This window comes from Misgurnus anguillicaudatus, chromosome 18 (genome assembly GCF_027580225.2).
Source record: "Misgurnus anguillicaudatus chromosome 18, ASM2758022v2, whole genome shotgun sequence".
Classification (NCBI taxonomy): Eukaryota; Metazoa; Chordata; class Actinopteri; order Cypriniformes; family Cobitidae; genus Misgurnus; species Misgurnus anguillicaudatus.
Genome location: NC_073354.2, coordinates 26,122,081 through 26,138,666, shown reverse-complemented (window position 1 = coordinate 26,138,666; position 16,586 = coordinate 26,122,081). Strand labels below are relative to the sequence as shown.

General features: G+C 35.5%; 2 protein-coding genes across 7 annotated transcripts in view; both read right to left on the bottom strand.

The window, feature by feature from the left end:
* ankef1a (ankyrin repeat and EF-hand domain containing 1a) overlaps positions 1-16,586 on the bottom strand; it is a 38,894-nt gene that overhangs the window by 9,415 nt on the left and 12,893 nt on the right. For 2 of the 6 annotated variants that reach the window (XM_055186763.2, XM_055186767.2), the window contains exon 11: positions 12,632-14,220. The exons of 1 other annotated variant lie outside the window; for it this stretch is intronic. The gene's annotated coding sequence lies outside the window, so the exon portion shown is untranslated. Of the gene's footprint in view, positions 1-2,903; positions 3,011-12,146; positions 12,586-12,631; positions 14,221-16,586 lie in introns of those variants that run through there. 3 more of the 6 variants (XR_008639307.2, XM_055186765.2, XM_055186766.2) reach the window with 3 other exon arrangements.
* Positions 2,259-13,564, bottom strand: LOC141350292 (GTPase IMAP family member 4-like). Its single transcript, XM_073855380.1, has 2 exons — positions 13,519-13,564; positions 2,259-3,010 (listed from the first exon to the last, which is right to left on the bottom strand). The coding sequence occupies exons 1-2, from the start codon at positions 13,562-13,564 to the stop codon at positions 2,259-2,261; spliced, it is 798 nt and encodes a 265-aa protein (XP_073711481.1).

The window sequence follows — 16,586 nt, the reverse complement described above, 5'->3', positions numbered from 1 at the left end:
TTAAAAAATTACGGATTGCAGCTGTAAAAAACAAAACCATTCCCACAACCATTAAAAATGGGAATGTAAAGTCCAGGAAAACAGGTTTTGTCTGATTTATTCAAAATCTGGTTATCATCCATTTCAATAGCTTCCCTTAACTGTACAAATGATACAAAACTCTGGGCTATGATTACCCAGACACACATTGGGAAGGTTTTCCAGACAGGGATTATCCAGTCCCAGACTACAATGCCTGTTTGAGCTGCCTTTATTTCAAAACACCTGATATAACAAATATCAGTGCCATTGTTTTGTCTCAAGATGCACACCAGTATTTTTTTGTGCAAGGTTTGTTTATAAAAACAAAAATCTAAATATCCAAATATAACTAATAGAATAAAACCCTCTTCAGGAAACTGCCCCTAAACTTCTCTTTCAAATAAACACTAGAGAAATGTTGACAAAGCACCTAAACATCATTGATAGCATTGACTAAATTACAGACACTTGATTGACAATGTTTGGCAGAAAGTTGAAAATAAGGTTAACAGATTACTACACTTAATAGCTCAGCTTATCATAATTGATTAAATGTTGATAATATTGATCATCTGAACATCAATCAAATTATTACAGTTTACAATAAAATCACTTCTTTATGTAAAATGCTATATGTAAAAACAAACTGGTATTGATGAATTTGTTTGAATCTGGATGATAACATTCATTTCGAAAATTATTTACATTGTTACTTTAACTCTGTGCATTAGCAAATGGTGTGGTTATAACCATATTCTCTTGGCATGCCTTAACTGCTTTCTTTATTGCCCCAAAATGTTTTTTCTCCCTCTATACAGCTTCATACCCTAATCGAACTTCTGTAACTACAGCTGCAACACCTGTCAACACCGGGCACTGGTAAGTTGGATCATATTACTCTGGTGTTAAAATCATTGCACTGGTTGCCTGTTTCTTTTAGGTTTAATTTTAAGTTTTTATTATTTGTATTTAAATCTTTAAATGCAGTAGCTCCATCTGAAGGGCATCGCACACCGACCGCGCAGCTCAGCGTCGCGCTGAGTCGCGTCTAGGACAACTCGGAGGTATTGTAAACTGGAAGTGCACATTAAATAGCGCAAGCTTTGTCAGATAGTGTCTACTTCAAAATGCAAAATATAAGTTAGCAGCCAATGTTAATCCTTAATGATTTTGGACAAATATAATGTTATTTAATGTTAAACTATGTGAGTGGCGCTGTGTGGCGTGACAAGGGGGTCGCACACTGGCCGCGCAGCTCAGCGTCGCGCCGAGTCGCGTCTAGGACAACTCGGAGGTATTGTAAACTGGAAGTGCACATTAAATAGCGCAAGCTTTGTCAGATACCGTCTACTTCAAAATGCAAAATATACGTTAGCAGCCAATGTTAATCGTTAATGATTTGGGACAAATATGATGTTATTTAATGTTAAACTATGTGAGTGGCGCTGTGTGGCGTGACAAGGGGGTCGCACACTGGCCGCGCAGCTCAGCGTCGCGCCGAGTCGCGTCTAGGACAACTCAGAGGTATCGTAAACCGGAAGTGCACATTAAATATCCAGCTTTCAGAGGTCACAGACCATGTCTTTAATTTTTTATTATTGTTCTATTACTTTATTTGTGCTTTTATTTTTATAACTACTTAAATGTGACTATTTCTTGATATTTGTTTTTATTGTGCTATTGTCTGTACAGAAACCGCTTCGGTTTAGGGTTAGATTTGGTGTTTGCCTTAGTATGTCACTTTAACTATTGGTTTATAAAAAAAAATCTGCTTTATTCTTTTATATTTTCTAAACTTTAAACAATTGTCGCCTGGCGTTGGGGTTATAGTTGGGTTTGGGTAAGGATGTCATTTCATGTAAATCTAACCCTAAACCGAAGCGAAAATGTTAAGAAAAAAGGACAAAACAGTTGAGTAACCAAATCCGTGAGAATGCCACGAAAAAAGACAGTCTGTAGCAGGGCCACGGAAAAATGCGGAGATCCGTAAGAATGCTGAGATGGAAAAATTAGCAAAAAAATTCTGTGACTATGCCATGGAAATTCGTGAGATCAGGTTGACTATGGTCAACGTTGTTGTTTTATTCAGTGCTCTATAAATAAATTTGAAAACACCAGCAGCAGCAGCATGAGTTCTGAAAACAGGTGAATCAGTGCTGGTAGAAGTTAGAAGAGCTGGTAAAGCTACTGCTGTACTGAGTGCTTCTGTATTTGTTTAATAAAAAAATGTTTTTTTTTTAACAAAATACACAAGCTCCTAGCAGAGCACCCAACAAAACTCCTGTGGTCACTCCTGCAAGTCTCATTCTGAGTTTAGTGTGCACTCTGTTCATCGTTTCTTGTCTGATCTGCTCTTCTGAAAATCTGCCATTTGATTCTGCTATAACCACGTGTGTTTGCTTCTGTACATATCTCTGCACTTCCTTCAGCAGTTCATTGGGGTAGCATCCTCCTTCTCTCATTCTTACCATCTCATCTATAGTGTTCAATAGTCTGTCTATCTGAACTCTGTTGTTTCTGTATTCATCGTTCTGCTGATTCCAGTGTTTATTATCAATAACATGACAGCGACCTCCACATTTGTCTACCAGGTCCTTTAACTGTGAATTTTGTCTGACAAACGCTTCAATGGTCTGACCATCATCAAGATTATCACCATAAGTAAACAAAACAACGGCATAATTCAGGACTTCGTCCCCAAATGTTTTAACTTTCAGTATAATTAAGAAGGAGTGGGGTCCTTGAGCACATTCAATCATACATCTCAGCTGATCATCACTGCATGAAGTATCAAAAAATCCAGGTGTATCAACAAAACTGATGACTCTCCTATTGACTCTAGCAGTTTCAGATCTGCATACTTCAGTCACAGAAACTGGTGAGCGTTTTGTTTCAAACAAATTTGAAACTTGTAATATAGTGTTTCCTGTATGGCTTTTTCCAGCTCCTGTTTTTGGAAGATCAACAATATGCAGTTCCTCCCCAGATCCTGTCAAACAATGAATTGCAATGATATTATTGTAGCTGTTGCATTAAAGATTGGTTCAGGTACTCAATGGTGACACTTTACAATAAGGTTATATATATATATATATATATATATATATATATATATATATATATATATATATATATATTAGAGCATTTGCTAACATTAAACATGCATTTTAGGTAAATTGGACATTTTTATCGGCACAGCCCTTATGCAACAAAAATATACTGCAGTATATTGGAAAATATCATGTAATATATTAGGCAATATATTCCCATATATCGGATTTAATATTTATATTTCCCAATATATTGTAATATATGCATAGAAAATATCATGTAATATATTAGGCAGTATATTCCCATATATAGGATTTAATGTGTATATTTTCCATTATATTGCAGTATATGAATAGACCATACATGTATATATTGATACAAAATATATTGTAACCAAGACCAAAAAGGGCACTATGTTTTTCCATGTAATAGTTTGTCTTTATATGATTTAATGTACTGCAATATATGCAGGGGCGTCGCTAGATCCCTTTTACTGGGGCACATGCCCCAGTGTAAATCTTTTGTGTCCCGGTGTAAATCTCAAGTTTAAATTTTAGCAGTTAACTAGTGTATTCCTATACAAAGATAATCGCGGCAAAAACGGATCTATATGCAATTGTAGTTACCCAATTTACGCTTCTAACAGCGACGAAGCAGTCGCATTGACTCGTGCACACACGTATCCATGTCCATGCACGTCTTTGCATTCATCTGCACACAACCACATTCAAAAGGTGACGCCAAGCGAGTTCGCTTATGAAAACATGACTAGACCAAAGTAAGTTTCTAAATAATAATAATAATAATAATAATAATAATCTTATTTTGACTCGATCATTATTGGCTTCTTTAGATGAACATGTTTTGTGCAAAGCAGGGAAAGTGAAGCAGACAAGAGAGATGAGGCCCGCCCAGATTGACAGCTGGCCCGCCCAATCAGAAATGTAAAAAATACTACTCTGTATAGTTAGACATGTATACTACTTTATGTGGTGTAATTTATCTATTGCATGTTATGTTAAAAACAGTAAAATTATAAGTAAGCCTGATAACTATTTAAAAACTATTAAAGCAGTTGAATGTTGCGTTATAATGAAATATTCCCGAGCAGCTTTCAGCCATGATCACTTTGAGAACTTTTTTTGCAAGCAAGTAGAAAACGTATTTTGAATAACAACACGTTATAAATATGTGCTGCGCGCTTTCCTCTCAATAACATAAACACACAACAAATATGACAGCGGGGGAAAAAATAGAAAGAAAACATCTGATCACAGTGATGTTGTTTGATATAGCGATATAGCAGCACTATAAGTCACGCCATGTTTATTGCTACACTTTATACAATATAGCCTATTGCTTTTAAGCAACAAATAGCCTATCATAACAACCTATAAGCCTACTGTGTAATTGAGACATTAATTTAAGAAATGCATTAAAGCAGAAAGACGTGTAGGCTGCGGAATTATAGTGGGTTCACTTCAATCCACACCACAGACGTTCTTGGTTTGCTTCTTATTTATTAAATCGAGGCAATTGTTTGATCAAACATTGATTAATATTAAGATACAATTTATACAAAACGAAATTCACTTTAAAGAAAGTCTTTCTACAAAACAAACCTCGCAAAATCGCTTGCCCGACGTCCATTGCGGGCTATGGCGAATTCCTGTTGGGCTAAAAAAAAATTATGCGCCTTGGCCGTCGGGCGGAGGAAAAAATATTGTAATGTGTTTGCATTCTCTCAGATTTAGTTAGGTAATTATGTTGTATGTAATTCGGCGTATCTTGTTAGCCATTACTATCCTCACTAACAAGTGAAACTGTCAGGAAATGAAGTGAAAGCATTAAATCCATTATTCCTTTCGTTCACGTCTGATATGCGCGCTCCTCGGCTCCGCTCTTCACGAGTAGGCTTGCTCTTGTGCTCATCAAAAAGTATATTAAATGTTTATTTATTTGTCATTTCGTTTAACCCCAGAGTCTAACATTATTCTAGCAATTCCCTTTTTCTTTCTTTATTTAGTAAGTTAACTTAAATCTGTGAGAACGAAAATATATTTTTAGTGATTTGCATGAAGAGAATATGATGTTAGAAGCTTCATTTTAAGCATTTAGTAGCCGTATTTATTTAAACACTTTAATAGGTTATTTAAAAAAGTATAAGGTTTTTTTGGGTTCATTTATATTTCATGTCACTGTGTGCAGGTTCTTTTTTGTAGGCTATGAGAGCCCAATATTTTTTTTACCAAAAAGGCTTAATAAATGTCACGTTGCATTACAATTTAAAGTATCAATAATGTCAAAAATGTGACGTGCAGTTCGGGTGTGTGTGTATGCTGTTTAAATTAGTGTTCTGAAGTTTTGACGAATTTTATAGACTTGTTATAGTTTCTTATTCAAAAGTGACACCCATAGATTCAGGCCCACCCAGACTTAATCCATGCCCACCCATATGTCACGTTCTGCATCCGCCACTGCCTCACCCGATCAGGTCTGAAACATTAGAGGAAAAATCTCAGGAAAACCTCGTCAAGTCTGTAGAATTGAATTGTTGCTGAGACAGATGTAAGATGTTCTTAAGATTATCTAAGTGTACTTCACTGTGCTATTTTGAGGCACCATGAATATGAACTAACATGCACTTTTAACATACTATCTCTGTATAAAAAAACGTATTTAGTTAACACTTGTATTAAACTTGAACACAACTTTTATACAAAGATGGGTTCAAGTTTACTACAAGTGGTACATAAATACATTTTTTAAATACATTTTTAGCACATTTTAGTTCATATTTATGGTGTCTCAAAACAGCACAGTGAAGCACACCAAGACGATCCCAAGAACATCTTAAGAAGTACTAAAGATTAATTTTTAGTATATTAAGTACAAAATTAGTGTGCGAAAATAAAGCACTTTAAATACAATATGGAAGTGTACTACTTTTTCACCTGGGTTAACACATGAGTCAGTTTTGGTGAACTGTTACTTCAAAACTCTACACACAAATCCTTACATTTCTCAGTGCTTACACCATCTGGTCATATGGAAAGCACTAGCATTCAATACTGTTCACTCAAGTCAGCACAGCTTAGCAAACAATTACCAAGCTGGAAACACTAAAAGTCAAAATTGAACACACAGCAATCAGATCCTTCAATAGATACATAAAAGGGCCTGAATCTGTTCACTGAGCTTTGGAACAATAGATCCACAGAGAAATGAAGGAATAGGTCGAGGAGAAGGAGGAGGAAGAGTAGGAGGGAAAGGAAGAGGAGGAGGAAGAGGGAAAGAAGGAGGATGTGGTGAAGGAGGAGGGAGAGGACATGATGAAGAAATAGGTCGAGGAGGAGGAGTAGGAAGAGGAGGGAGAGGAGGGGGCAGAAGAGAAGGGAAAGAAGGAGGACGTGGTGAAGGAGGAGGGAGTGGACACGATGAAGAAATAGGTCGAGGAGGAGGAGTAGGAAGAGGAGGAGGGAGAGGAAGAGGCAGAAGAGTAGGGAAAGAAGACTTACTTAGAGTAAGACTGCTCTATACAGTAACTTTAGTGTGCATACACTGTTGGACTATGCTACTGGAATAAAGAAATGCATCAAATTGCCTTCCATACAGATAGACATATCAGCAGATGAATGCAAAGGGGTGGATCAGGCAAGAGGATTTTACCCTCGCTGTTTGGCTAGGACCAATATAGCCTGTGATGTGGATGAGATTCTCTGGCCTGACCCAGAACTAAGACGGGATGTTGAGGCGAAATAATAAAAAACATTACAGTTGTGCTGTGTATAGCACATGAATGAATAAAAATGTGCTAATGCATACATTGATTGTGTCTTTTTGGTCATGTGAAAAGGTTTTTGAGGGGGAGAACCACAAGCAACTTACCAGTTTTGGAGATATTGTTTTGAATTGATTGCACCAGTGTGTAATACTATGTTGTAGTGTGTGTGTTTTTGAAAGCTTGTGTGTGTTGTCTGAGGGAAAAGTTTGGTATTTCAGTAAGAGTGAATGGTTTTGAGTGTAGAGCTTCATTTTGACCTGAAAATATGATGTTTGGAGTATTGTGTGAGACTTTATGGAATTGTCTTTACTGTTTTGAGAATATGAGGCATAGTTTCAAGAAATGTGTAATAATGTTAGGTATAATGAAGATTATACTTGTATATATATGTATCTTTTGCAGTAACTGTTGAACTGTAGAATAGTGGGTTAAGCAAAGGACATTGTATAGAAGTGTTGCACACTTCTTGCACACAGCAGGCTTTCAAAAAAGTCAGCAAATAATGGGGGGCGTCTGCCCCAGTAGAGCTTTATATCTAGCAATGCCCATGAATATATGCATGTGCTATGTATGTATGTATGTATGTATATATGATTTAACAATTTTTACTTTCCAAATAAACAACTACAGCATATTCATGAATATGCATGGCATATAGCCTAAAGAAAATATTGAAGACAAAAATCTGCATTACACAAATAACAGTTTTATTGAAACAGCAGAGACCTTCCTTTCATTTTCTACGTTTGTCAGTACTCTACTCAGCACTGACTGCTTCAACCAGAATGCGTGCCAAAGGCGATGGAGCATAATGCTTGAGTAGGAAGCTGAGATTCAGGCGCGAGGAGAGGACAGGACAGGACACATAAGAGAGACTAGCAACAAGGAGGCTGATAGGTCCTGACCTATAGTCCTAACTCATACTCCTAATCAGTAGGTGGCGGTAATGCCCCTAAAAGTTGTTTGCTAACCACCAGTAAAACTCGAGAAGGAGACTGATCGTTGGCATGCTCTCAACCCAGGGAAACTTCAAGCTTTACAAGGTACATCGTTTTCAGAGGTGGTGCTTTCCAGTTTTGATTGCATCTCTTCCAGGAGAGATTTTTGTGAACCAGAGGGAAAGGAGTGAGAAGGGAGAGAGTAATCGTTGTTGTTTTGTTCCACAGATGATGTTTTAAACCAGTTTCCACGGCAGAATCTGATGTTAGAAAATCAATCAACAGTAGAATATGCGAGCTAAGACACCAGGTGAAGTGCAAAAGCATGGGTATATAAGTCATTTAAATCAGTGAAGAGCCAAGATGGACTCCTAGCCAGGATAAAGGCCTGTTCTTTTGGCAATTTATTTCTTTGCTTTTCCACATTGCCAAAGCTCCTTGAAAGTTTGTTTATTATTTATTTATCTATTATTGTATGTGCATTTTGTTTATATTGTATTTTTAACTGTATAACGGCACTGCTGAAAGTTCGAAATAAATAGACCTTGGTAATTTAAATTGCTTTAATTTATATTTTGTATATTTTCTGTTTTATGTCACTCTTTTAAAATGTAATTTATGCTAATGTAATGCAAGACATTTATGTAATGTAAAGCAAACCACATTGTCTGACCATGTGCAAAACCTCTTGTGGTTGTAATAGGTCTGTTTAGCTCTCTACCTCAAATTAGTTTTAGTATGTGTGCCTGATTAAAAGAAAATAAAGGTGGATTTTGATAGATTATCCATTAGTCTGTGTTAATATGTGGTATAAATGTGTGTACATATTTTTATGTATATATTTCTATATAATTTTACATATTATTTAAAATATATTCTACCATATAGTAAACATACATGTGACACTATATCTGTACATATATTGTTAATACATTTTTGCATATCAATCGGAACACAATATGGTGGATATTTATAAATATAATATTGCATATATTTTGAGATATATAAACACATATATATTCACGTGCAATATATTAAAAGCGGCAATTATTTATATTTATCAATATACTGCAATAAATTACATATATATATAATATATGTATCAACATATTACTCATGTATTTTACAATATACTGCAATATATTGCATACATAAAGAATATATGCATCAACATATTACTCCATATATTGCCAATATATACTGCAATATATTACATACATAAAGAATATATGTATCAACATATTACTCCATATATTGCCAATATATACTGCAATATATTACATACATTAAGATTATATTTATCAACATATTACTCCATATATTGCCAATATATACTGCAATATATTACATACAAAAAATATATGTATCAACCTATTACTCCATATATTGCCAATATATACTGCAATATATTACATACATAAAGAATATATGTATCAACATATTACTCCATATATTGCCAATATATACTGCAATATATTACATACATAATGTATCAACATATTACTCCATATATTGCCAATATATACTGCAATATATTACATACATTAAGAGTATATTTATCAACATATTACTCCATATATTGCCAATATATACTGCAATATATTACATACATTAAGAGTATATTTATCAACATATTACTCCATATATTGCCAATATATACTGCAATATATTACATACATATAGAATATATTTATCAACATATTACTACATATATTGCCAATATATACTGCAATATATTACATACATTTAGAATATATTTATCAACATATTACTCCATATATTGCCAATATATACTGCAATATATCACATACATATAGAATATATGTATCAACATATTACTCCATATATTGCCAATATATACTGCAATCTATTACATACATTTAGAATATATGTATCAATATATTACATACATTTAAAATATATGTATCAACATATTACTATATTGCCAATATATACTTCAATATATTACATACATTTAGAATATATGCATCAATATATTACTTCATATATTTCCAATATATTATGGGATATATTAAATAGTATAATGAAATGTATTTAATCAATATATGAAAACGGCAATAATTGCAGTATTGTATAATATATTGCAATATATCACTTACATATATATAATATATTTTTATATAATATATCATGATATATATTACTATGTAAATTTCACAATATATGGAGACACATTAAATATATTGTCATGTAATATATTGAGAAATATATTTTTGTTGCATAAGGGAGGCGCATTGTTGCGGTTACGTATCTGGATGGAACTTAAAGGATTAGTCAATTTTCTTAAAAAAAAAATCCAGATAATTTACTCACCACCATGTCATCCAAAGTGTTGATGTCTTTCTTTGTTCAGTCGCGAAGAAATTATGTTTTTTGAGGAAAACATTCCCGGATTTTTCTCATTTTAATGGACTTTAATGAACCCCAACACGTAACAGTTTTAATACAGTTTAAAATTGCAGTTTCAAAGGACTCTAAACGATCCCAAATGAGCCATAAGGGTCTTATCTAGCGAAACGATTGTCATTTTTGACAAGAAAAATAAAAAATATGCACTTTTAAGCCCCAACTTCTCATCCCCCTCCGGTCCCGCGACGCGCCAGCGCGATCCCACGCAATACGTTATCACGTCAAGAGGTCACGGATGACAAGGGTTTCAAGTGTGGAGAAAGAGGACCGTTTCGACGTTGTTGTATGTCAAATGATACTAATTAATGTCTTTGTGTCAGTTTATTGTTTAAAATGGTCCGCAAATGTGCGTTTCATATATGTAACACGTGACCTTTCCACGGCATTACGCAATTACGTGAGGTTGCGCTGGCGCATCACAGAACCAGAGATAGACAACAAGTTGTGGTTTAAAAGTGCTTTTTTTTCTTGTCAAAAATGACAACTATCTCGCTAGACAAGACCCCCATGCCTCGCCTGGGATCGCCCAGAGTCCCCCGAAACTGCAATTCCAAACTGCATTAAAACTGTCACGTGTCTATTAAAGTCCATTAAAACGAGAAAAATCCTGGAATGTTTTCCTCAAAAAAACATAATTTCTTATCGACTGAACAAAGAAAGACATCAACATTTTGGATGACATGGTGGTGAGTAAATTATCTGGATTTTTTAAGAAAATTGACTAATCCTTTAACTTCCGGTCTCTGTTTGTTTAAAGGTCTGGCTAGTGGCTAAACTGAATTCTGCTGCAAATACCTCGACGAAAATAACTAATGTTTTTTTTAAGACGAAGGGAGACTGCGATCATGGATCACCGATATGTAAAGGGAGATTTGGCAGCCAATCTGCAATTAACATTATATAGTAATGTTACACATTTTACACAATAATGTTAGCTCAGTGTATTTTTTGATACGCTTTAGCTATGATTTGACCTAAGGTCATCTACTTGTTGTTTATTTTGCTTGAAATAAACTACTAAAAGTACTGTTGTTGTTGATTTTGTGCAGAGTTTACCAGAAGTTATGTTTGTCCACGAAAGCCGTATGTTTACGTTGTAACTGCTGAAACCATCTATTGATTAAAGGGCACTTATTGTCCGATTCACAATTTTACATTTCCTTTGGTATGTAGGTGTGTATTAGTACATTTAACGATATCCAAAATGTAGATACCCCAAAGTAAACGATGACGCAAGTTATCGTCTCCAATGTAAATCTCTTTTCTACAAAAAACACACAGATTGTAAGAAACAGTTTACATCCTGGGATTGGTCATAGTAAAAACCGACATTATCATAATTCCTCCCGCTTTGACTCACAGCCTGTAAGTTAACTCCTGTTAGCATTGCATTGTGAGCGAATCTTGGTAAACATGGTAAGGAGCGTCACATTTCCGTCTGACTCTGTGGTATTCAGGCCAATCACAATATACAGATTAGCTGGCCAATCAGGTACACAGAACTTTTCAAATCTGTGCTTTTCAGGAAGAGAATGAAATCTGGAGCTACAAAAACGTACAGTATGTGGGAAATAATGTGTTTTTAATCATAAACCATGCAAACACGTTGTATTATACCAAATACAAAAAAAAGTTTTTTAGCAATGAAATAGGTGCCTTTTAACCAGTTCTCACCATGAATATAGCCCTATATGCTGGAATGGTATAAAGAAAAGAAAAAAAAAAAAATATATATATATATATATATATATATATATATATATATATATATATATATATATATATATATATATATATATATATATATATACATACACACATTTTCTGTTATATTTAAAGATTTCATTTTCTGGCAACCACAGCTGCCTGTTTTTTACTTAAAAATTACTCTTATAGTCTAAAACCTATTTTTTAAATCTTATATAATGTTAAAATCCTAGTAATCCTAAAACGTCATGATAATTTTAAACTGCGCTTTGAACATAAATCAAGGCATAATGCACTCATGTGCACAAAAACACATTTGCATGTACGTGCTCATCATTCTTTAAAGATCTCGATAACGCTGAAGCCGAGGGCATTGATTTTATTAAAAATTCACTCCTCCTCCTAGTTCTGCTCTCTCTCCATCTCTGAATCTCCCCACACTCGGTACACACATTTACAGGGTGAATGTCACTGATGGCTTCATACTCACACTATCACTTTCATTTGCTATGTCCTTCCCTCTCTCAGTCTGTCTGACGCATTATTTGCTCTTGAGTTCCCAACTCTCTCTCTCTCTCTCTCTCTCTCTCTCTCTGTGTGTGTTTACTCTCTATTGTTGTCTATCATCTCTTTCTCAGCATCCATAACAAGCATCTATAATAAACACATTGAACATATTCATTTAGACACACACAAAATCTCAAACATAGTATATTTACTCTCTCTTTGTGCTGGTACAGTATCTGATCATTCTCATAAATGCTCCGTGATCTTATTGGATATCAGAGAAATTCAGCAGTAAATACTGGTAACAGCAGACACAGACGCATTTAATCAATTTCCTGCCGTACAAATAAAAAACACCTTATCGCTGTTTCTCAGACGCCACTGTTGACATTTTAAACAGAGCTTACTGACTCTGTGGTTACAGTAAAACGTGTCAGTGCATTGATTTGGCATGGTTATTTATGTCTTTAACACTGTGAGATTTCTGCTCAGTCATTACTGGAACATTTCTATTGATTTTTAAAGCAATTAAAAATATCCTTACTTTTCTACATTAGAGAAGTTAAATAAACAGACATTATATATGCATCTGCATAAAATATACAAATCAGATCTGCGTATGTGCAATGGTCTCTTAAATCTCAACAATCACAATTGTTTTGTCATTTTGCAGAACTCTGTGCTAAGCTGTGCTAACTCCCTCAGGATTTTAGTACAGACACTACTGATATTTAAACACAGATGCGCCACCTGTTGGCCAATCAGATGAACTGCATGCTTAAACAAAACAATGGGATGCTGTAAGACAGTAGAAATAAAAGATCAACAAATATTTCAAGGCCACTGATGTGTCAAAAACTGTCAGACATCACTTTAATCTGTAACTTTTTTGCATTGGTAGTATAGTCACAGACAGTTTCAATCAACAATCACACTTCTGCTACAGTATGACTATATTAGCAACGGTTAATCTGCAGTTAATGTATCAAGATTCCTGCATGCGGATCAAAGCGATCGGTTTTCAGAGATAAACAACATGAGGGGTTTTGCGCGCCGTTGCCTGTGGTGAAAGGCCTGTACTCAGCATGGCTGACAGACGCTGAGACAAGGAGGAGACAAACTGCATGCCAGCACGCAGGCAGCAGCTCTCATCTCCAGCCTCTCATAAACGCATAATCAATCTTCCTTAATGCACTTTCCTCTATGAGACGACAGAGAAACAGCAGTAAGACACGCCGCTGAATCTCTGAGTAACCATCGTATGAACACTATACTGTATAGTGTTATTAAAACAGGATTCTTACATTTTGAAAAGATGGCATCACTTTAATGCTAGTATAATGTACTTACAAAGTTGTTAGCATGATTTTATGTGGTTGCTAGGGTGTTCTGAGTGGTTGCTAGGAAGCTGACTACTGGTTAAATGCAAAATAACCCAACCCTATCTATAAATTTTGGTCTCAAGATATGGCTCACTTCAATGTGAAGTGGCATTTCTTAGGGTCTTTATTCCCATTTTATCATCCGCCAGATGACTATTGTTTGTTGATTACTTTGAACAGCTCTGCAAGTCCCAGTAAACAATAAGTTGTAGACTTTAGAGAAACGGAATATCACACAAGGAAAACAGCGGGACATGGATCGTGTTTTCCATTGTGAATTGATTGGGTATAGAAGAGTACGCGTTTCATTTCGAAATGGAACTCGCAGTTGACTGACAGTTGGACGGGGTGGGGTTAACGGCTGCTCCGCGTCAAGCTGATGTCATCAGAGAAGGATCACCTACAAGCAGGTAGAAGTACATTTTCGGATTTAGAGTAAAGTTTTTGAAGGCACATGAGTTAAAAAAAACCCCACATGGATAAATAGTTTCTAATGCAAAATTCTATTAATAAAAATAAAAATAGTTAGTTTTGATTTCAGGGGCACTTTAACAGCGTTCATGTAGCTCATTTGGTAGAGCATTGCGTTAGAACCACAAAGGTCATGGATTCGATGCCCAGAGACCACACCAATTGTATAAACTCTAAATTTGCTTAAATTTAAAGGGCTCATATGATGGGATTTCATATTTTTCATTTTCTTTGAAATGTTAAAAGCTGTCTGTGCATGTAGAATATCCGTAAAAGTACGATTTGCAACGCTTAAAGGAATACTCTACTCATTTTCAACATTAAAATATGTTATTACCTTAACTAAAGCCGTTTCTCAATACCAAGACTTGTGTCCTTTGAACTTCCAAAGTTCAGACTCGGAAGAACGAACTCCTGACGCGAAATGCATTCTGGGAAACTTCGCTGTCATAAATCCACACAAGTCTCCTCTAAAGCATCCTCGATAAAATGGGCGGATCAAGAACACATCCAGGGATTTTTTGTGAACTTGGGCTTGATGCGAACTTTTAATTGGAACAGTACTTGGGCCGCGACTGATGACGTTTCACAAGTCCACAAGAAGAACGCATATTGAGAAACGGCATAAGAATTGTTGATACATCCCTCTATCATCTGTGTGCGTGCACGTAAGTGCTGGAGCGCGCTGCGACGCTTCGATAGCATTTAGCTTAGCCCCATTCATTCAATTGTACCATTTAGAGATAAAGTTAGAAGTGACCAAACACATCAACGTTTGTCCTATTTAAGACGAGTAGTTATACGAGCAAGTTTGGTGGTACAAAATAAAACGTAGCGCTTTTCTAAGCGGATTTAAAAGAGGAACTATATTTTATGGCGTAATAGCACTTTTGGGAGTACTTCGACTCGCCTGAAAAGTCCGCTCCCCTTCTCACTCTCATAATGGGAGAGGGAGGGTGTTACTGCACGGGGTCGAAGTACTCCCAAAAGTGCTATTACGCCATAAAATATAGTTCCTCTTTTAAATCCGCTTAGAAAAGCGCTACGTTTTATTGGGTACCACCAAACTTGCTCGTATAACTACTCGTCTTAAATAGGAAAAACGTTGATGTGTTTGGTCACTTCTAACTTTATCTCTAAATGGTACAATTGAATGAATGGGGCTAAGCTAAATGCTATCGAAGCGTCGCAGCGCGTTCCAGCGCTTACGTGCACGCACACAAATGATAGAGGGATGTATCAACAATTCTTAGTTAAGGTAATAACATATTTTAATATTGAAAATGAGTAGACTATTCCTTTAAGTATCAAACCCAAAGAGATATTCTTTGTAAAAGTAAAGGCTCATCCACGCCTTCTTAAAACAGCACATATTTACATCGCTGTGTGGGAATATTTGCATAACACCGCCCAAAAGTATACGTAAAGAAAAAAGGCGTAACTTGTCATGTCACCATGCCGAGAGACGATGTGTTTTGGAAAGCGGTGTAACATTTACATGCTTGAGATTTTCATCCAATCACAATTCACTGAATAACTGGCCAATCAGAACACACCGCGCTTTTCAGAACGTTCAGAAGTGTGTTTCAGAAAGCAGGGCATAGAGGAGCAATAATAATGTATTGCAGTGTTTCCCATACATTGATTTATTTGTGGTGGCCCACCACAGAATCAACACTGGCCCCCCACAAATAGAATTTTCATGATTCCCATTTACATTTTTATTTCACTTTTTAAAACAGCTTAATTCGGCTTAAAATATAATTTGATATATAATACAGATCAAATACAGATACAGATCAAAGAGTAGAAGTAAACATATTTCAGGTGCCAACACTAGATCAAACGCAAACACGACATGATGACATCACATATATGCTAATTAGCAGGTGATGTCATCACCACCACAGTTTCCTCAAAATCCTGTGGGAAACACTGTATTGTATGTGGAAAATGTGTTTTTTGAACCTTAAACCGCGCAAACACATTGCATCACACCAAACACACAAAATAATGTTCCTTTTAGCAACGTCATACGACCCCTTTAACAAACTGCACGGTTTTATCTATTATTCATGTACATATCACATGCCATATAGTAACATGCTTAAAGGGGACATTTCACGAGACTTTTTTAAGATGTAAAAAAATCTTTGGTGTCTCCAGAGTACATATGTGACGTTTTAGCTCAAAATACCATATAGATAATTTATTATAGCATGTTAAAATTGCCACTTTGTAGGTGTGAGCAAAAATGTGCCGTTTTGGGGTGTGTCCTGTTAAATGCAAATGAGC